Source organism: Brienomyrus brachyistius, chromosome 2 (genome assembly GCF_023856365.1).
Source record: "Brienomyrus brachyistius isolate T26 chromosome 2, BBRACH_0.4, whole genome shotgun sequence".
Classification (NCBI taxonomy): domain Eukaryota; kingdom Metazoa; phylum Chordata; class Actinopteri; order Osteoglossiformes; family Mormyridae; genus Brienomyrus; species Brienomyrus brachyistius.
Window position 1 is genome coordinate 12,486,032 of NC_064534.1, and position 21,563 is coordinate 12,507,594.

Sequence of the window (21,563 nt, forward strand, 5' to 3'; positions counted from 1 at the left end):
TTCAGCTTTCACCCTAATATTGCCGCAGTTCATAAGAAGGGGCAGAAGTGCTAACATATTTAGCCTGAAGCGAGACATTGTTTTTCATGTCGGACTACATTTCTAATAATTCAAAAAGCCCAATAAGCGGCCGATTGTGATGCGGAGAAGAAGAAGCTCAGACCTGTTCTGAGCTGCATCCTCTGACATGTCTGCTTCAGTACGCCGACATTCTTGCAGTGGAAATGCCCCCGGGAGAGGTGAACGAATGAATGAATGAATGTTACGTTTATATAGCACTTTTTAAGATACACAAAGTGCTTTACAGAACCAATGGGGAGCCACTTGAACCAGCACCACTGCGTAGCCCCCACCTGGCTGACGCGATGGCAGCCATTCTGCACCAGTACTCCCACCACACAGTAGCTATGGTGGGAGGTCAGGAGAGAATTCAGCAGTTAGATATAGGGGATTTGATAGGGCCACAGTGGGTGGTTTTAGCCTGGACTTCAGGGAACCACCCCTCCTCCCTGCCTAAGGATCTTTTATGACCTTGGAGAGTCAGGACCTCAGTTTTACGTCTCATCCGAAGGACGAGTGCCCCCGTCACTGACCCCCCTCCCCCATTAAGCTTCCGCTACTCCAGGCAACTCAGCTAATAACCCCACCCCCCCTACACCCTACCTGCTTCCTGCTTTGGGCTAGAAGATGCTGAGTCAAGCTTTTACTGTCAGGGTACTTCAGCCTCCCCAGAGCTTTGCAGTGCTGACATTTCAATTGGATTTATTTCATTGTTTAATCAATGAACAAATAAGTAATCCATCCATCCATCCATTTTCCGAACCGCTTATCCTACTGGGTCGCGGGGGGTCCGGAGCCTATCCCGGAAGCAATGGGCACGAGGCAGGGAACAACCCAGGATGGGGGGCCAGCCCATCGCAGGGCACACTCACACACCATTCACTCACACATTCACACCTATGGGCAATTTAGAAACTCCAATTAGCCTCAGCATGTTTTTGGACTGTGGGGGGAAACCGGAGTACCCGGAGGAAACCCCACGATGACATGGGGAGAACATGCAAACTCTACACACATGTAAGGTGGAGACTCGAACTCGAGTCCCAGGGGTGTGAGGCAACAGTGATAACCACTGCACCACCATGCCGCCCCCCAAATAAGGAATAATAAACTTAAATAGATCGTAATTAAAAATAAAACCCGCAGTATTTAGATACAGGGAATGCAAGTATTTTCTTGTTGGTTATTGGTCTTCATAGAACGGTTTTCTGGTGAATTTCTGTTCTGAGAAAGAATTTTTGGAGATACTCTGAGTGTTCTGGTTCCGGAGGTCCAAAGCCACATAGAACATAGAGCAAAAGGAATGCACCCTAAAGTTGAAAGCGTTACAAAAAGTTTACAACATTTTCAATGAATTCTACAATATGTCTTGTCTAGTATCAAGAAGCTCACGGCAGTAAGAGATAAATGTCTGGGCACCATAATGATTAGTATTTAAACCATACTAAACATTTTCTTCTCTGAGAGCGTTTCGGAAGACCTAACAAGGCAACAATACATGGAGGGGATACTTGCACATACATCAGGAAACAGGGAAGTGGAGTGTTCCGTATGGTGACGACACTGTGACACACTTTCAAGATGCACGCAAAACCTGGAAAGACAACTAACTTCCAGAGCAACAATTCCACCCACACATCTGTCTTCCATAATCCAGGGTCAATGTCAGAGTGAAATGCGATCAACTTATGGGGAAATGCAGAATCATTCTGAAAAAAGCCCATGTAAATACGAGCAACCAAATACACACCATATATCACGCGACGTGTTTGCTGATATAGGCAAATATAGCGTGAGTTATAACGAGCTGATTCATCCATCTCAAGCGAAAGTCAACAAACGGAACAAAAATATACTTGGACTTCTGACCTAGACTACGGTTGATATGCCAACGACATTTACATTGACAGGCTGCTCTTGACTTAAGTGAAACCGACTTCCGTAAATCCAGACTTAAGATATATAGTTTATGCTAACGTGAACAGGTGACGCGTCTGTAAGTAAATTTACTGCGAAAATACAGTATTTAAAACTTTACCTTTTCATTTATTTAATATACGTTATTCCGTACATATATGGTTAGTACAGTGGGACCCCAATACCCGTGGTTTCAATAACCATGGTATCAGTTATCTGTGGCTTACTGTGGTCCAAATAATAAAAAAAAAAATCCAGAAACAGTAAATCTCGGCTAAGATATTTTGAAACGAATACATTTTTCTCTTTACAGATTATGTACAGGCACATGATACAATCATTTTCACTGGAAAATGTATAACAGTAGCCTAAGTTTTTTCTTTGTTCCTTTGTCCTTTTTCACTGCTATCATCCCTTGATACATTTTTTCATTATATAATCTCTTGAGAATTAGGCTAAAATGTCAGAATCACTTTCATTCGAGAGAGTACAGTACTGCAAAATACTGTACAATGTACTTTATTATTACTGTATTTAATGTTGGTAATGTCCTACTGTACATAATTTATCAATTAAACTTTGCCTGTACCTGAAAAATGACATTATATATGGGGGCCGCAGATGGTTCCCTATTACCCCTGGTTTCGGCAATCCGCATATAAGTTTAGGAACGTATCACCGATGGATACGGGGGGCTACTGGATATTTTTGACTTATGTGTTTTTCATTATAAGGTGTCTTAAATGGTAAATCCGATTTATGTAAACTAACGTAAGGATTTGTGGAACAGAATATTGCCGGCATTTATTTATCACACAAATGGGAAAAGCTTGGAAAGCAAGATCACATATCGCCGCGGGAGCAGCTGAGGTTAAGGGCGACATGATCACTCTGCTGGCCACAGGATCAGAATGCACGACCTTCTGGACATCCGAACCCACTGAGCTACACACCACCCGAGTACCGATAAACCTAAAAAGGCTCAGGATAAATCCCATGATTAGCTTGTCATTACAATTGTCTTACACAGCAGGGGGCGACGTGGCACACGCAGCTTGCACCGTGACACGTGCGATTGCGGGTCCTTTCAGAGGCCTGCACTGCAGACCTCCTCCCCAAACCCCTCCCCCTTTACAGCAAGGACCAAGGGTGCAGAAGTAGCAGGCTTGAGGGGGGGGGGGTGTCTTGGACATAGATGACGAAGATGATCACAGCAGTGTGTGTCTGTGACTCATCGTAATTCGTTCAACCTTTGAGCAGAAACCCTCCAACCTTTCAGAAGCCATGTGCTATATAAGGAGACAGGGAACCAAAATGCTTGGGTGAATGGGCAGCACGTTTCAGCCCGAGCTTCAGGAACCTGTCCCAACTTCCCCTTTCTCGTAACGGCCGAATGGTAATGACAGCACTGAGGAAATGCTTTCTTCTTCTGAGGGAAGTTGAGCGCAAACAAACAAGTTCCTCCAAGGTCAGCGTGAGGCGCCCAAGTCAGCGTGGGACTCAGTCCTTATCTGACAGCTCGATGAATGTGACTCGCACTGGCGTCACCATCCTCTGAATGACCACGGCACGGCAACACCTCTGGCAATTCTGGACCAGCAGGGCCAGAACAGGCCAGTGCTCCTCCCTCGGTTCATTTCATTTCACATTCCTCAAACCTGGCATTTCCCAACCCGTTCTTCAAGGATCCCCAGACAGTCTGCATTTTTGCGGGAACTGGGAGAGGGCAAAAATGTGGACTGTCTGGCAGGGAGCAAAAATATGGAGTGTCTGGCAGGGAGCAAAAATGAGGACTGTCTGGCAGAGAGCTGGGAGGGAGCAAAAATATGGACTGTTTGGCAGAGAGCTGGGAGGGAGCAAAAATGTGGACTGTTTGGCAGGGAGCTGACAGGGAGCAAAAATGAGGACTGTCTGGCAGAGAGCTGGGAGGGAGCAAAAATGTGGACTGTTTGGCAGGGAGCTGGCAGGGAGCAAAAATGAAGACTGTCTGGCAGAGAGCTGGGAGGGAGCAAAAATGTGCACTGTCTAGGGGTCCCAGAGGACCAGGTTGGGAAACACTGCTCTAATCCCGCGGTAATCCTGGCCAATGACGTGGAACACCACAGAATCTCATTGGATGACAGAGCTTATGCCTGACCCTCCCCTCCCCTACCCCCCACCCAACAATTTCCCAATTGATCTCAGTTACGGCGCAACATGACACACATGCTTCTGTATCAGTCAGGGCCCCCGACGTGGAGATTTTGCTGGCTGGTCGCTGCACTCCTGCCTTAGAGCTTTGTGGGAGCCTTGGTGGTGGGACGTCTTTGACAAACAGTCACGTCTTACTACATTACAAAGAAAAGCGGAAGTGGGGGAAAAAATGCAATTTCAGATGAGGCAGCATGGGAAGTCAGCTAAGGAGAAGAGGAGAGGAACTGAAGGGCAGGCATTGGCCAACAATGTGTGCCAACATTTCTGTCAAATAAACACTGATATATAATAGCTGATATTCAGAGAAGGCTCCTAAACATCCATCCATTTTCCAAACCGCTCATCCTATTGGGTCGCGGGGGGTCCGGAGCCTATCCCGGAAGCAATGGGCACGAGGCAGGGAACAGCCCAGGATGGGGGGCCAGCCCATCGCAGGGCACACTCACACACCATTCACTCACACATGCACACCTACGGGCAATTCAGCAACTCCAATTAGCCTCAGCATGTTTTTGGACTGTGGGGGGAAACCGGAGTACCCGGAGGAAACCCCACGACGACACGGGGAGAACATGCAAACTCCACACACATGTGACCCAGACGGAGACTCGAACCCGGGTCCCAGAGGTGTGAGGCGACAGTGCTAACCACTGCACCACCATGCCGCCCACGGCTCCTAAACAAACCTTCTTAAAGCCCTGTCTTAACACATTTTGCTGTGAAACAACTGAAGCCTTTCCTTGAGAACCTGTTCTTTTTGCCGAGAAGAGTTTTAATCGGCTCTGCTGTTTAAAGAACTGTCACATGTTACCTACTCAGATGTCGCGAGTCAGCAAAACTGGGCTGGGAGTTAAACTGCTGATATTTGCTTTTAAAATGCCTCCCTAACCCTTATTAACGTGGTACAGACGTCAGCGAAGGGGTGAGAGAACCCGAAACATTACAGAGCGGCACGGAGGCTCAGATGTGGAGGGAATCATTTTGTAACGTGACAAATGAAGTATTTTTAAAGTTCCGCTCTGTGGCTGGTGCTGCTTGTGGGTCTAATATCTAGCAGCGTGTGTGTGTGAGTATGTGTGTGTTCCTGTGAACTTCTTCTGGTTTCTTACCACAGTCCAAATACATGTGGTTTATGGTTTATGAATTAGTTTCTTCAAACTATATTATGTGACTGTGTGGAGGCCCCGCCAGTGTGTACCATTGCCACGTCCTTCCTGCTGAGTGTTTAGCTGCCGCCACGGCGATAAGCGAGCACTAGGCGCTAGGCGCGAATGCAGCACTGACCCGGCAATCCCGCTGCAGGGTCTTCATCAAGGCGTTGTAGGTCTCAGTGTCGAAGTACAATCCGTCATGCATGTCCTGGAAGTCCAGGTCCTTGTAGGTGGGACAGGCTTTCTCGCGCTCCTTGCGGTTTGCCCGTCGCTTGTATGTCGAGCCCTTCAGGTCGTACTTGTAGTGCATCTTCACAGAACGTGGTAGCACATTGTTCATCACCACCAGCCGGATGTTCATGCCTCCCGACTGGACGCAGTAGAGCCCGTAGAACTTGGGCAGCAGTGTCCTGGGGTTCTGGTTCAGGTTCTGAGAGGAGCAGAGCGCAAATCCGGGAACAGGAGCATTAGAGGAACATCCTGACTGCAGATGCGGACGTATATTCTCTATTATACAAGTATTTTCTTCATCATAATGTGCACAGAAAATTATGTCTAAACGATCTTCATGTTGGTGTAACATTGTGATATTGTGTCTGTCACTGTCAGCCATTTCAAAACCTCCCCTAATGTCACCCCAGTATTTGGAGTAACTGTCAAATATACCAACTGTATTTGTTTACTCAACTACAAACATACCACGTTTGACTAATCAATACCGCATCAAGTAATTTAACTAATGAAATTCATTAACTAAGTGAGCTGGTAGTAATTTAGTAAATACATGGAATGGTTAGGGTGCCCCCCAGGAGAGGTCTGGGCATCCTTTGGGCATTCATTGGGCATTCTTCTAACCATCTAAGACATCAGTAGGTTTTTGAAGAACACATAAAATTCTTGCTACTTTTTACTGTTTCTTTTCATTTGCAAATATTCTGACGTTAAATTTGGTCTCTGAGCAAATATACACTTATCATTCAAAAATATAGCTTTAAACTTTTTCTTTCACTGGCCAAGACTTTTTTTATAGTACTCTACACACAGTGGTACCATTAGATGAGCACTCAGAAAGGCACCTTCGCTCCCAAGGTTGTGATGACCTGAGCCTATTTCGGCAGGAAAAAGTCACAGCTATGATGATAGCCAGCACCCTAAGCCCAATACAAACTCCGGGGTGATGTACACTGGGAGAGAGGCCGGTTCTGACCAGGCCCGGCCCGGCCTGAGCGGCTCACCATGTAGTAACCCGGGAGAGAGGCCGGTTCTGACCAGGCCCGGCCCGGCCTGAGCGGCTCACCATGTAGTAACCCGGGAGAGAGGCCGGTTCTGACCAGGCCCGGCCCGGCCTGAGCGGCTCACCATGTAGTAACCCGGGAGAGAGGCCGGTTCTGACCAGGCCCGGCCCGGCCTGAGCGGCTCACCATGTAGTAACCCGGGAGAGAGGCCGGTTCTGACCAGGCCCGGCCCGGCCTGAGCGGCTCACCATGTAGTAACCCGGGAGAGAGGCCGGTTCTGACCAGGCCCGGCCCGGCCTGAGCGGCTCACCATGTAGTAACCTGGGAGAGAGGCCGGTTCTGACCAGGCCCGGCCCGGCCTGAGCTGCTCACCATGTAGTAACCCGGAAGAGAGGCCGGTTCTGACCCGGCCCGGCCTGAGCGGCTCACCATATAGTAACCCGGGAGAGAGGCCGGTTCTGACCAGGCCCGGCCCGGCCTGAGCTGCTCACCATGTAGTAACCCGGGAGAGAGGCTGGTTCTGACCCGGCCCGGCCTGAGCTGCTCACCATGTAGTAACCCGGAAGAGAGGCCGGTTCTGACCCGGCCCGGCCTGAGCGGCTCACCATGTAGTAACCCGGGAGAGAGGCTGGTTCTGACCCGGCCCGGCCTGAGCTGCTCACCATGTAGTAACCCGGAAGCAGTTTTTGCAGGAACTCGGCCTCCTTGTGCTGCACGGTCTTGATGATGAACTCGTCGTCACTCGTGAGGTAAAACAGCGAGCCGCTGGCTCCAGGGTTGGACAGCTCGATGAGGGGCTCTTTGCAGATGGAGTACTGTGGGGGGGGGGGGGGGGGGGCAGAGGGAAAACAGGAGGGAGGGGCTTTACAGAGCTGATGCTGAACAAATCCAGATTTTCCCTCCTTGTCATGCTTACGCACGCAGATCCACACGCAAACCCTGCAGGCCGATCCCGCCCCCCCGGGAGTCCAAGCTGTAGGTACTGAGCGCAGACACAGGGTGGAAACAACAGGCCGTGTTGGATTTCATGAACTGGCATCCCACCCAAGGTGCCCCCCCGTACCCTATGGTGCTGGGAGAGAGCCCCCCCCCCCCTCACCCACACACTGACCAGGATAAATGATTGAAAGATGGATATTTGGATAAGGGGTGGGAATATTTTGGACCTGGAAGGCTGTGTGACACTGACACCCCTGATGGCAAACAGAGACCCGGCAGCAAAGAGAAACAGCAGGGACTGTTGAAGTTGGAAATAAAAGAGCATGATAAGAATCATCGGGAAGCAGGAAAGACGTCCTCTTATTACAGCCCATTACGCGCATTTGCATACAGCTCCACAGGGCCGAGCGCGTCTACGGGGAATGAATTGAGACTCTGTGTGTGCGGCCCTTCAAAGAGCTCACAGTAAACGATTCCCGCTGAATAATGCATGTCTGTTAATTACGTAGAAAGGCAGGTTATTCGTCACTCTGGTCTGCAGGGTGACATCACTGCCGCAGAGCGCTAATTCAGGCCTTTAACAGAAACATGTAAAACTGCAGGGATGAGCGGGTGGGTGGGGGTGGGGGGCATGGGGGGGGGGGGTGATCATGTAATGGGACAATGCTAAATAACTTTCCTTCACACCAATGTTCAGATTAAAATGTGAAAACCGTATGAGGATGACATGTAAGAATGAGCGAACGCTGGCCGTCCCTTTAAAAGCAGGCGGGTCGGAGAGTTCCGAGGGTGTCGGATCCCTGCAAATCCCTCGATCGCGTCGTGACGAACGCCACAACTCCCCCAGGTAATTAACCCCGATTCGCTTCTGCCACGTGAGGCACATGATTAAAGCGGCCGATGCGAAGGCGCCCTAAATTACCCCCCCCCTGCCCCCCCCAGATAAATCCAGCACACAGGATTGGAAGCACTCCAGCACGCCGCTTTCCAGTGCTCGTCCCCCTTTCGCTCTCTCTCTCTCCCCCCACCCTCCAGAGCGGCAGGGTCTGCGTAGGCAGCAGCGATGGAAGCTGCAGAGAACAAAGGAAGTTTCTCTCTGTTCTGCTATCAGTTCGTCAGCATCTCTGGATTCCTGTTGTGTGGAATTCTGTAACTGGGGCATGTTCCAGGGCCCAGGGATCACCTCCCATTACGCCCCCCCCGTGTCACACCGTGTCCCACTACGGCAAATTCCCGTAATACTCCCTCAATATTTTTCCAGTGAAAGTTTTAAAGGCTTCCTCACTTCCTTTTCGAAAGTGTAACTGCAGCGGAATTCTGAGACTGAGGTAAAAACTGAGATGTTTGCGGTTTCTGGGTTAGCGAGTGAGCGTGCAGGAGACAGGAAGCAGACCATCAGGGTCTGAGGGGAGGAGGGCAGGGTGGACCTGTGGGTGTGGCTAGAAGGGGGTGTGGCTCAGTGTGCATCACATGTGGGTGTGGCTAGAAGGGGGTGTGGCTCAGTGTGCATCACATGTGAGTGTGGCTAGAAGGGGGTGTGGCTCAGTGTGCATCACATGTGGGTGTGGCTAGAAGGGGGTGTGGCTCAGTGTGCATCACATGTGGGTGTGGCTAGAAGGGGGTGTGGCTTTGTGTTCACCACATGTGGGAATGAATGGCTGTCATGCAAGGCCATGGCTTGGTGGGTGTGTCTGTCACATCCCAGAACTTACCAGGTAGTCATCTGGCTTGATCCCAAAAAGCTCCCGGAAGTAGCGGAAGGCCAGAGGGGCGTACGTCTTGAAGCGGAAGTCCGGGTAGTGATGCGCAGGGGTTAGGTTGCTGCCCTCACTGAGCGAGTCCGCGTGACAGAGGCAGGTAAACAAAGCAAGACAGGCGTCAATATTACATAAAATCAAGCCATCCACCCTGCAAATACATAATAAGTACTAATGATACAGAGTGTATATAATGGCTAATGATATACTAATTAGGAAGACAGCAACCAAACCACATGGAGTGTAATTAAATGAAGACACCAAGCAAATAAAAAATGCTGCACACAATTAAGCAGCAACTGAGGCAGTGAGTTTGTTTATCGGCTTCCACTTCACCTACAGGAGCTTCTACGCGTTTAAATGGAAGCGCAGATGAGTGTGACGTCCGAGAGTCTTCACCTGCAGACCTCTCCACTGATCCGTCTCTGGATGGCCAGATCACCGAGGGCACCAGGCCTAATTAATATGGCAGCTGAGATGCTTTTAATCTGTGCCATGCTCTTAAAAGGTTCGCTTGGATTCTGACCTCCTTTGGGTCCAGCAGTCGATATGCTAAAAACCGGAATCTTCTCTCAGTTTAAAAACATACTACTAACCAATTCAGAAATCACTGGAACTTGCTCAGTCACCAGTGCTTGTTCACCATTCCCTATTTCCGAATGAACCTTCCGTGTAAAAGCGTTTTGTTTTTTTTTTTATCGCAGACACATTTGCATTTCTTTTGGTCTTCCATGGTTTGTTTTCAAACATTTAATATTATATAAATTTGATAAAGAACTTTTAAAGGAATTTTAATGTATTTATGATTTCGTAATATTGCAGTTATGCTTAAATATACAGTCTCTCCACAAGTTAAAATGGCGTTATTTTCCGATAAACCTATCGTAAAGAGAAAATATCGTAAGGCAAAAATGCATTTTAATGCAGCACACCTAACCTAACAAACATTATAGCTTAGCCTAGTCTACATTGAACATGCTTAGAACACTTACATTAGCCTACATTTGGGCAAAATATATTAACACAAAGCATAAAAAATTCATTAAAAAATTCATAAAAAATCAAATGTATCGTAATCGAAATTTACGTAATTTATTGACTAATGTACTGAAAGTGAAAAACATTTCCCCATCCCAGGGAGCGTCTGTAATTGCACTATATGCCATTTTCAGGCATCCCGGGTTAGGTACAGTGATTTCGGGCTGTGATGATGGTAAAAGTTGTCCCCCAGTGGTGGTCAGATTTCTGAGACTTTACACGGCATCTACAGGCGTCAGGGAGCTGCTGTCAATGTGCGGGAGACTCCGGGGCCTACGGGGAGAGCTGGGATGTCTGCATTTTGTATTTATTTACTGCGATCACATGTCCACCCGCGCTTTTCGCGTCAGTGGTGAAAGTGTTTTTTAAATGCAGTGCTGTCAGTGTCCCGTGTCTTTACACAGTCATCGCAGTGCGTTGGTCCCAACGCAAGCTGGCTGTTTGGCAATAGAAGAATCGTAAACCTCCAATCTTAATGGAGCCATCGCTTTCCTCCGGACAGTCCCCAGAGTCACACGCTGTGTTTTCACAGCAGATTAGCCGAAGCCTCGCAGGTACATTTTTGCACTGCGGTGCCAGAGAGCAGGAGCTGGTCTAAGCGGCTTTTCCGGGCCTTGTCTGGGTGAGGCATCAGCGGCTGATGGGGCTCCAGGTCATTTATAAACGCCTTAATTAGGCCGTTCAAAGCTCCGTCGGCTCATTCTCATTCCTGTAATTTTACCGATTACATCATATTTGCAACTGGCTGAGAAGGTTTTCAAGCAAAGAACGTTTATATGGATTTGTGCAAGACAGAGTAAATGGACTGCATTTATATAGCGCTTTTCTACTCCTACGAGTACTCAAAGCGCTTTACATTTCATGCCTCACATTCATCCATCCACACACTCATTCACACACCGGTGGCGGAGGCTGCCATGCAAGGTGCCAACCTGCTCACCGGGAGCAATTTGGGGTTCAGTGTCTGGCTCAAGGACACTTTGATGGGGTCAGGAGGAACCAGGGCTCGAACCTGCAACCCTCCAGTTGCCGAACGAAAGCACTACCTCCTGTGCCACCATCTTCCCCAGAGCTGTTTAATACCCTACTTTTTATAAATTATGAAATGCACTGCAGTGTCACCCTTCCGCTGAACATGGAAGAATATGAAATATATGAAACTGAATGTTTTCTTGAGTTTTGCGTTAAATGTGTTCCCATAAGGTTTGCAGCTGCAACTAGAAAAAAAATAGCTTGCGTAATTTGCCAAAAGAATAAGAATCTTTCTTGTAAGAATCTTTTGTGTTTAATTTGATTAATATCCATAAATGTAGATGACCAAACGCAGAGAGCTTTAATGTGGGGGGGGGGGGGGGGGGGCTGTACTGTGTTATAATACCCCTCCAGTGTAATTAGTCTGTACTAGCTTTGAAAATTCCCCTGGATAAGAGCACCTTCCAAATAAAAGACGTTAGACGATAATATTATTTGTTTGGTATAAGCCCTTATCCAAGGTGACTTACATTAAAAGGGCTATTATGTTATTTTAAGCTGTTTATAAAATTGGTTGTTTGCAAAACAACAACCTAAGCATGCTTAAAGCATTTTACAGGTCTCTGTAAGCTGCTTCCAAACGTACCTCATTTAAAGGTACGTCATTCATCTGCATATGATGTGTGCATGGCTCTAAGTGGTAAATACTAAGCAGAAAGAGTGAGAATTTCCGTATTGTCATTGTACGCAATTTATAGGACACTGTCTGACGTGTACCTGGGAAGGAAAACGCTCTCCACCACATAGAAGTCCTGCATGAGCACATCCCTGTCGGGCTTGGAGGTGAGGTTCCCCACCGTGTAGCCGATGCCGAGCTGGATCGCGCCTTTCAGTGCGGACGACGTGGTCTGAGAACCAAAGATAAACCCGCATAAATTTAAAAATGAGCAGATTGCAACCTGTCTCTGCTCCATCTGCTGAAAAACAACCTGTGCGTTTCGTGCAGAGGTAGAAATTTCAGGTCCAGATCTAGATTTTGTTTCAACCAACTAGCAGAGTACTCTACGACTGTGACTCCTTAAACTCAACTGTTTGGTTTAAACTAAACTGTGGTCTGGATTTATACTTTCTGGACCTGAAATTTCTACCTCCTGCCTCATGCAAGATGTTCATCAAGTTCACTTTCATTATCATACCGAAACAGCGTATAAATTTTGTTGTTCCTGTTTCTAGCTATTAGTCCTACAAATAAACCAAAATCCCCATGTATTACACCAAACTAACAGACAGTGTGAGTACTAAGCTTTGGCGTGATTCCTAAATTTTTATTTGCTTAGAATTTTCAACCCCTAAAGGCTGAACAAACAGACCAGATATCATCGGTCTATGAAGAGGTCACCTTAAGAAACACTATGCAACCGGATTTAATTGCTTTATTAATAATCAAAGGATCGAAGCCGCAGAAATACGTTTTCAGTAACATAGTAAGAAAAGAAAACCCCAACCCAGCTAAACATTGCCCTACATACATCTAAAACCCTGTGACTGTAATTCTCAGTTAAGGAGCTTTCAGCGAATCTACTCATTTACAAAACAAAATCACAGTGTCTCAGTACGGAGCCCTGAATGGACCTGTTCAAAAGTTAAAATGCTCTTAGTAAGTGGAGTGCACGCGAAAGTATCTCATGCGCACACGAAAGCAAGTCTTGCGTACGTGAAAGTCGCGAGTACGTGAAAGACGTGCGTACGTGAAAGTCGTGCGTACGTGAAAGTCGCGCGTACGTGAAAGTATTTTGTGCGCATGCGAAAGTAATTTTATTTTTTTGCACAGGCTGCTTCAGGGGCTCCGTACCTCAGTGTTACTAAACTTGGGGGAAAAAAGACTAAAATCACATCAAGGCTCATTTCCCTACTGGTACCTTCTTGTAGGTCTTCTCCCCACTTGTACTGCGAGACCCTCCAACTCCATTTTCTGTAGCTGTTGACATCTTTTGGACAGAAAATACATTTAGACAGAGACATTAATATTTTGTAAACTGAATATTTGAATGCAATTATTTCATGTTTTTCAGTAATCAAATCAAACGGTTACACTGATTAGAATTTGTAGATATAAATTATGGGCCTTGCACTCAGAACACTACAACATGTTATGAAGTGTTGACTTATCTTTCATATGACCATATTGATGGTGCTGTGAATGGAAAGACTATCGAAGTCTTAATCAGGGAGGGTACCTTGCTTAATGAAAAGCTCCGTTGGTTGCCCGGTGTTTACATAACTCATTCATGAGGTCCGGGGATCCAGAAGGAGCCTGCCGATGAACAGGAGAACATTAGGGTCAGAAATGCATCTCCCCGACCTGGGATCCATCATAACCATTCACACAACATATGTCCAAGAATGAGGGGACTGCGGCCATTACAGCAAGATATCAAGACAATGAATCAAACTAATGATGCCAACCAGCAGAAAAGTTAATCGTCTCTGTATTAAAATGCCACAGGGGGTAAAAGAAAGATAGATTAATGGATTAGTCCATTAATCTCTTGGGGTTTTACTGAGAATATTCCTCCTCAAAGGAACAATGAACCTTGAATCTCTAGGCCTCCCCCGTAACATGCAAAGCACGCTAAGTGCTATTAAACGTGGATAAAGAATCTCAACACAATCACGGCGACCACTGTTATCCACAACTGGCCCGCGTGTGCAGACAAACTGTAACACATCATGATGCATTATAGTCTGAAGTAGTGTTTTTCAGCTCACTGTGGGGATCTGGGGACGTGCGAGTGTGTGATGCCTGTGAGCAGGCTGCAAAACTTGGCCATTAGTTGTCTCCTGAATGGAAAGGATTTACAGCTATGGGGCCTGCTGCTTTATGCTGGGCCATATATGGAGACTGATGTCTCAGAGAAAGTCCTAAACACCATTAAAGCTTGATTAAAGGGTCAGCTGAACAAAAAAAAAAGAAACAATTAATGGATACTGAAGACCTTACAGGACCAGAGGTCCTGACAAAGTAAACAGAGCCTGAGTAGAGGACTGAGCAGCGGAAAACAGTCCCAAGCAGAAATGACGTCACCATAGAAGACCTGGCATCTTTTTCTACACGTTGATGTTTCTCAGAATCGTGGCAATAATTTCAAGCACCGTGGTGGCAGGCTGTCCTGGGGTGGCTCAGAAGAGATGTAAGTGAACGCTGAATGCGGGAGCAGAAAACCTCCATGCTCATAGTTTGACGAACAGGAGTGCCGTTTGTTGTTTAATTTTCTGGTTGCTATAACATGCCACAATGATAGCATCTAATTTAATTTAGAACAGGCAAATTCTTGCCTATTAGGAAAATGAGATGGTATGTGTGGATAACAGTGCACACACTGTGTTGTATATGTATTATTTAGTTGTAAACTTTTGATTCCTCCACTGGAAGGTTTCTCATTCTCATATTCTGTTTAGGGGCCTAGGGGCAACGCTTATACATCTCTGATGTCACCATTCCAGCTCTGCTCCTGGGTAGAGGGGATCTTCTCCCCGTAATTGTGAGTGTTTTGTTGATATTGCTTTCTCCCCAGAATGCCATGACATTCTGTTCAGGTGAAACAATGACCATGTGTGTATTTGTGTGTGTGTGTTTTTGAGAGAGTGAGAGAGAGAGCAACGCAAAAAGAGCCAGCGAAAGCACCCTGAAGCTCACTGGCAGCCAGACACTGAATGTAGCTCTTCTGGCCATAGTTAGTTCCAGTGACTATGTGAACCTTAACTGGAAACTGACATTTTCATTAAAGAGACACAGACAGGTGACGATTTGACAAGGCTAACAAATATCCGAGGTGCCAAATGGAGTCCGGATGTCTCCATGCTGGATCCTCCAATGCTTATTTGTTTTCCAGTCAGAGAAGCAAACCGGGCACGTGTGCGGCTCTCAGCCTATTTAAGGGAACAGGATGGAAAAAAGGGGGGAGTGACCTCATTCTCATACTGACTGCAGAGGCAGGGATCTGTGCGAGGTTGCGGGGGGGGGGGGGGGGGGGGGTGATGGGGGGAGATCAAAGGTTCTTGCAAATTCAGCTCACCTGATAGTGAATAAGGACCAGTTACATTCCTGGTCATTCCTGCTAAAAGAAACCAGAGTGTGAGATGTTCTGCTTATTGCTTATGTGCAGATGAAAGTCACAGGAATGTGATTAAAGTGGTAAATTCTACATAGGTGGCGTGTTTTATCTGTCCTCTCTCAGGTGTTGGAGGTTCGCAGGGCTGAGATTGGGAAGATCCCCGCAAACAGCAATGGGGCTGTTATCTGCATTCTAAGTGAAGTTCCACAAGACAGAGACTAATAGCACTGCTGTTCTGGAGGGCAAAGCCTGAAACACTGTAAACGCTGTTAACGTCAATGTTTCAGCACGCTGACGTCGGCCAAGGAAATGACTCGCTGTGCGACTTCCTCTGCAAGGATACTGGCAGGCAACACATTCCCGGTCTCTGATAACCAATTAGCTCTAATTAAGTGACGCTTTTTGATGTCGACAGCAGGATCCCCATCAGGGCGTGTGTGAGTTCTCTGCTTATCGCTGCCATTCTCACTCCCTGTCATCTGGTTCTATTTCTCCTTTCCACATTCTTCATTACTCTAAATGCCACCTTGGAGCTTCTCACTGTCTCTCCCCGAATAAAAATCAACTGTATTAAGTGTGTAATCAGCAACCAACCACCACCAAATATAAGCCCAGAATGACTTTCCCACACGTTATCCATCCATCCATCCATCCATCCATCCATCCATCCATCCATCCATCCATCCATCTGATCCAATACTAATTGATGTCAGAGGTGAATCACAAAAGCCTGGACCCACAAGTTCCCTGATGTTTCTGAAGCCTAAACTAAACACCTGGATAGAGCTGCACAGCATGGTCATGAAATATAAAACACCATTTGACTTAATATACGCCATTTCCATTTGAGTTACTGCAGCATTCGGACATAATTTAGCTTCTGGTCAAGCAAAATAAAATAAAAAAGGTGGAAGCCAGCATCATCCCAGCCTGGCGTTTCTCTACACAGACCCCATGAGACCCAGGGCCATGGATACATCCCCAGACTCTGGACCAAAACCACAGGATTAAAACATCTACATTTTAGACTATCAGCTTTCATATAATGAACACACGTGATCATGTGACTCAACTGGTCCCACATTCATAAGCTCTTCCTGCATGTTAGTCTCTTATTTTTCAATACATAATTTGTTGGGTTGGCGCTGGTAGGGAATGTCTGTGACGGTTTATGTCTGTTCTGGAATTTCTTATGAAAAATACCTTTTACTGGAAATATGTGATGTTTATCTTCGGCAACCTCAGTGGCTCCCACTTTAACTTTCAAAAAAACTACAGGAAAAATACTCCTGGCCAGAGAAGACACTCTAAAGAGCTTGGACTGATCTACTCTGATAAGACGTTCTAAGCCCACAGCCCCCCTGCCAAAGAGATGCCTTGTTTCCTTAACTAAGTTCATGTCTGACCTCGCAGAAAAAGAAAACATATTTTGAAGCCTCAAGGCAGTTCAAATAAACTTGTACCATAATATTTGGACCATGCATACTACGCTCTAGACAGCAGAATTAGTTTCCCCCCAGAATGACAGATGACGCTTTTCAGAACGCAGTCTGTTAAGAATCACCAACAGGTTACGCTTTGTCTGCACACATTTTGATATTTCCACACCCTGCGTCACATTAATCACCATTGTAAACATATACAGAACTGCATTTAGCTTCTGTTTATTTTTCTGAAGTGCTTCATCCCAACACAGTCGCCCCAGAGCACTTTACCTTTACGTATATAAACAGGTACCGCACACTTTGCAAAGAGAAAAAAGCAATGAGAGGAACAAAAACCTGTTTGGCTGGACTAGGAGGGAAAAGAGCTCTGCAGGTTTACCAGAATGTGTAAGTGGCACTAATCTTTATGTCTTTATATTAGGACAATAAATGAACTGATCCATTCATTTAAATGTGCTGATGAAACTCAGTGATGAATGAAGAACAACATGGTTACCTGGTTTCACAATCTGTTTGGAAGATTTTCCCCTTTAACCTATTTATTGTGATAACCATGGTTTTAATAAGGAATATACAGTATCACGACTCTGGGTTCTAATCATCGTGCACATAAGAACAACCAGCGAAACTCTAGGGTCTTGGAAAAAAAGCAATTCGCCCTTCACTGTAGAATGTGAGGAAATCTAAATTACAAATGAAATCACTGCTGTGAAATCTGGCTCCGCTGGCAGCCCGAATGCAAAGGGATACGTCACAAACCAGCAAAATCAGTCCGGTCCAATCTCATATGACAAAGCACAGCTGAAAGAAATCAATATCAAAACTCCCTTATAAGTTCATTAAAACTATCCCCCTCCACACCTGGCCAGTGATTGGAATTCTTACTGCATCCACAAACATAAACACAAACACGGTAGAGGGGTTGCCATAGTAACCTGGTTATGCGACTCTGAGCTGCGGCGGACGGAGTCACGGCCGTCTTTCAGAGGCCCTGGAGATCGTCAGTGTTGTCTTTGTAAGGATGGGAGTTTTGGCGGGGGGGGCTGAAAACAATAAGGGGAAGGCGGCAGGGGCACTGGCAAAAGTACAATATCATCGCCATGCTGCCATGCCCCCCACCCCCAGTGCCAGAGATTAAATCGTCCTAATGCCAAACCGGCCCCCTAGTGAGATGGTCTTCTCATTGTATGATCGGTTTAGTCACCGAAGGGTAAATCAGATGGATGACAGCTTCAGAGAGACCAGGCCAGACCCGTGGCCAGGAATAAATGTTATGGTGGGTGCAGCAACCAGAGATGGACAGTCCAGGTCCAGAAAGCAAAAATCCACACCAAGATTTTGTTTCAGCCAACCAGTTCAGTACTTTGTAACTCTTTATACCCAACTGGTTGGTTGAAACTAAATCTTGGTCTGGGTTTTTATTTCCTGGACCTGGACTATCCACCTCTGCCTGCAAACCTACCCCCCAACCCCCCGAGACTTTGGAGACCAGGGAGATTTTGAGGGGCTTCAAACTCATAATTATACTGCCTGGCTTTGCGCGTGATCTGTAACAAATTTCAGGGGAGGAGTGGAGGGTTCAAAGCCGTTATTTTACTATGTGGCCACGTGCCTGTTTAAGTCACATGTACATGGATATTGCATTATAAACACCACATGGACAGTGATAAGAAGGGCCAGTGAGCCAGTGAGCTCACAGAAATGACGGCAAAGAATCCTCCACCAGGTTGACCACGGCTGATTTTTACTCACTGCTTACAGTGTAGCAGTAAATAACGGAGGTGCACAATCCTACAACTGTCCTAGGTTTTGAGCATGTTTATGACAAAAAAAAAATCCTTCAAAGCTGTAAACAAAAATAGAAGTGTAACAGTATCTTCTCAGCAGTGCTATTGAAATAGTTTGCATATTACAAAAAATAGCCACTATGTTGCGAAAGGATAGTTTGAGCCCGTTGATAGATTTCCTGTGGCCCGGAGCCAGGCAAAAATGCATTATTAAATACTGTAGCTGTTATACTGGCTTTATGCATTCAATTACAGCAAAATAATCCAAGCAGCACCTGCACAGGCCTGTACTTGGACTGCATTGCTGATCGCTGTCTAACTTAATCTGCTTCAAGAAACTCCTTCGCCTACTTACATGTCCGCCTGACTGGTATTTTCATGTACTATCCTTTTACTGGCCACTGCTAGGGGGCGGCATGGGAGGGGAGCAACAACAACAAAAATAACAATAATGTACTTTACATTATTATTTCATGGTGGTGCAGTGGTTAGCACTGTTGCCTCACACCTCTGGGACCCGGGTTCGAGTCTCCGCCTGGGTCACATGTGTGTGGAGTTTGCATGTTCTCCCCATGTCGTCGTGGGGTTTCCTCCGGGTGCTCCGGTTTCCCCCCACAGTCCTAAAACATGCTGAGGCTAACTGGACTTGCTAAATTGCCCATAAGTGTGCATGTGTGAGTGACTGGTGTGTGAGTGTGCCCTGCGATGGGCTGGCCCCCCATCCTGAGTTGTTCCCTGCCTTGTGCCCATTGCTTCTGGGATAGGCTCTGGACCCCCTGCGACCCAATAGGATAAGCGGTTCGGAGAATTGATGGATGGGCACTGCTAGATAGTTTCCCCAAAAAAAATCACCTTATCAGTCACACAATTTATGCATTTATTGGTTCCAGGTTCTGCCATCCTTGTTTGTATCCCAAGCAGACAAACAGATGGAGGAATGAAGCACCAAAACCAAATGCCTTAAAAAACCAGAATAGTGCAAGAGAGAGAGAGAGACTGAAACATGCCACAGGTCCTCCCAACCCACAGCCGCTGTCCCCACAGCTGCCCTTCACGCTGCCTGTATCAATGTCAGTCTCCGGCTTTCGCAGGGTCACTCTGGTGCCGCGGCAGGCCAATGTTTGCCTTGCCTGTTGTTTTTCCTTGAGGCTCACGACTGAGCTGTGAAAACATCTCCTCTGATAAAGTCAAATGAACTTTAATCAAAATCAAACAATAAGGCCTGGTGTACAGAGGGAAGCATGTACAGAAGCCGTATTACTGCACTTTAATTTTTATCATGCTCTCCATGCATCCTCCAAACCTTGTTAGGCTCATGAGGTTTACAAGACTATTTCCATTACATTTAATAATTTAGTTTTTGTCAGCTAGCCCCTGGTGCAATCAAAGGACATGTTCAAAGGCCCAGTAAGAAAAAGGAACATCGCTCTACCAGCAGTGGCATTTGAACCGACAATCTTACAATCGCAACCACAGAGGTCTAACTTGCAGAGCAACACACATACCGTTCACAAAATCAAACCAAAGCGATGACATGGAATATTTGGGGTAGACAGACTCACTTCTCTGAAGTTAAACCTTCAAATCCCGCCTCTGCCCTGTATGTGCGGAATTACTACGTGCGCCTCGTTTCATGTGAGTTTTTCTTCCAGGTTTCATCTGACAGACCAAAGACATGCAATTAGGCTATGACTGTGTGCCTGCATGCATGTGCTATGCAATGGATGGTGCAATTGCTAAAAAAAAAAACTCACATCAGCTCTCATGTGAGAGGTTTTGCATGTAAGTGGAAAAGTGTTTTATAGCCTGATGAGAGTGAAATTGACCATGTTGGCCTCAAGTTTAAGTGCCATGTTAACATAGAGTTAATTCTGTGCATAAATCTTAGCTGCACTGAGAATCAGGCTGGTCAGTCAAGGCAGGTGTTTCCTGACTCAGGGACTGCTTGGACGTTGCAGGGCACAGAAGAGTCTTGCAGAAAATCCTTCTACAAACTGCCAGAGACTGGAGACTTGGAAGAGAATTCATCTTCCTGCAGAACAGTGACCCGAAGCGTATAGCAAACGTCACATTGAAAGGACTTAAAAATAAAAAAAGTCAATTTCCTACAGTGGCCTGGGCCGGAATTCAATTAAGAATCCACTGGAGAATTAAGAATTTCTGTTCCCCTTCTGTTGCGCAGTGGGGAATAGGAGGAAAATCCGATGCCCACATGGTCAAAAGTAGTAGAGAATCACCCATCCGTACGTCTGAGCGCAGACAGAAATTCATGCCCGAAAGATAAACAGAAGAGCGGAGCTTAACGACGACAAAAAGCAAACAGAAGGAGGGTCCCGTGGCAGAAGAAGCAGACTGGCAGGGAGCGGGATGGCGACTAAGAGACCGCGGCTACATCAATGAGCGCCACGATTGGCAGACCCAAGCCGACAATGGCCGACGTGACCGACACATGAAATATTAATAAGCGACATTATATTAAAGATCACTGCAAGCTAGGGATGGATGTACCTACAAAGTGCAGCTGTTTCTTTGATGTCATAACATGTAAAACGTCAGTCACTTAAGGACAACCCATGTGCGACTGGCCCAGGCTTTTTAGATAATTCATGGCTCAGAGGACAGAGTTTGCCCCTCGGGGGACCTGCTCATCTAAAGGCCCCAGTCTGGCATTGTTTTACCATACAAAAGAGTATTTGTTCAGTTATATGAATATGGGAATTGAAAATATACAGAATCTATTACATAGTATCTGTAATAGTCAATGTAGCTCAAAATGCCATTTAGTCTGAAAGCCAATTGGTGATCCAATCCCCTAACAATGACCTCGCATTAACATTCTGTGCAAGTTTTAGCTATGGCAAAACAACTTTTTAGGTTTCCAAGGACTGACATTTCCAAGTAACTCCATTGTGGATTGATCTATTAACACCAGCTGGTGTAGCGAGGATGGTAGA

General features: G+C 46.4%; 1 protein-coding gene across 5 annotated transcripts in view; it reads right to left on the minus strand.

The window, feature by feature from the left end:
• Window positions 1–21,563, minus strand: part of pip5k1bb (phosphatidylinositol-4-phosphate 5-kinase, type I, beta b) — a 46,603-nt gene that overhangs the window by 9,076 nt on the left and 15,964 nt on the right. For 4 of the 5 annotated variants that reach the window (XM_048981452.1, XM_048981442.1, XM_048981423.1 and 1 more), the window contains exons 2-7: window positions 13,500–13,576; window positions 13,182–13,250; window positions 12,040–12,170; window positions 9,208–9,325; window positions 7,219–7,371; window positions 5,455–5,751 (exon numbers count right to left, since the gene is read on the minus strand). In XM_048981452.1, the coding sequence (XP_048837409.1) occupies window positions 5,455–5,751; window positions 7,219–7,371; window positions 9,208–9,325; window positions 12,040–12,170; window positions 13,182–13,250 (768 nt within the window). In that variant the 5' untranslated portion in view covers window positions 13,500–13,576. Of the gene's footprint in view, window positions 1–5,454; window positions 5,752–7,218; window positions 7,372–9,207; window positions 9,326–12,039; window positions 12,171–13,181; window positions 13,251–13,499; window positions 13,577–15,338; window positions 15,362–21,563 lie in introns of those variants that run through there. The other variant, XM_048981461.1, reaches the window with a different exon arrangement.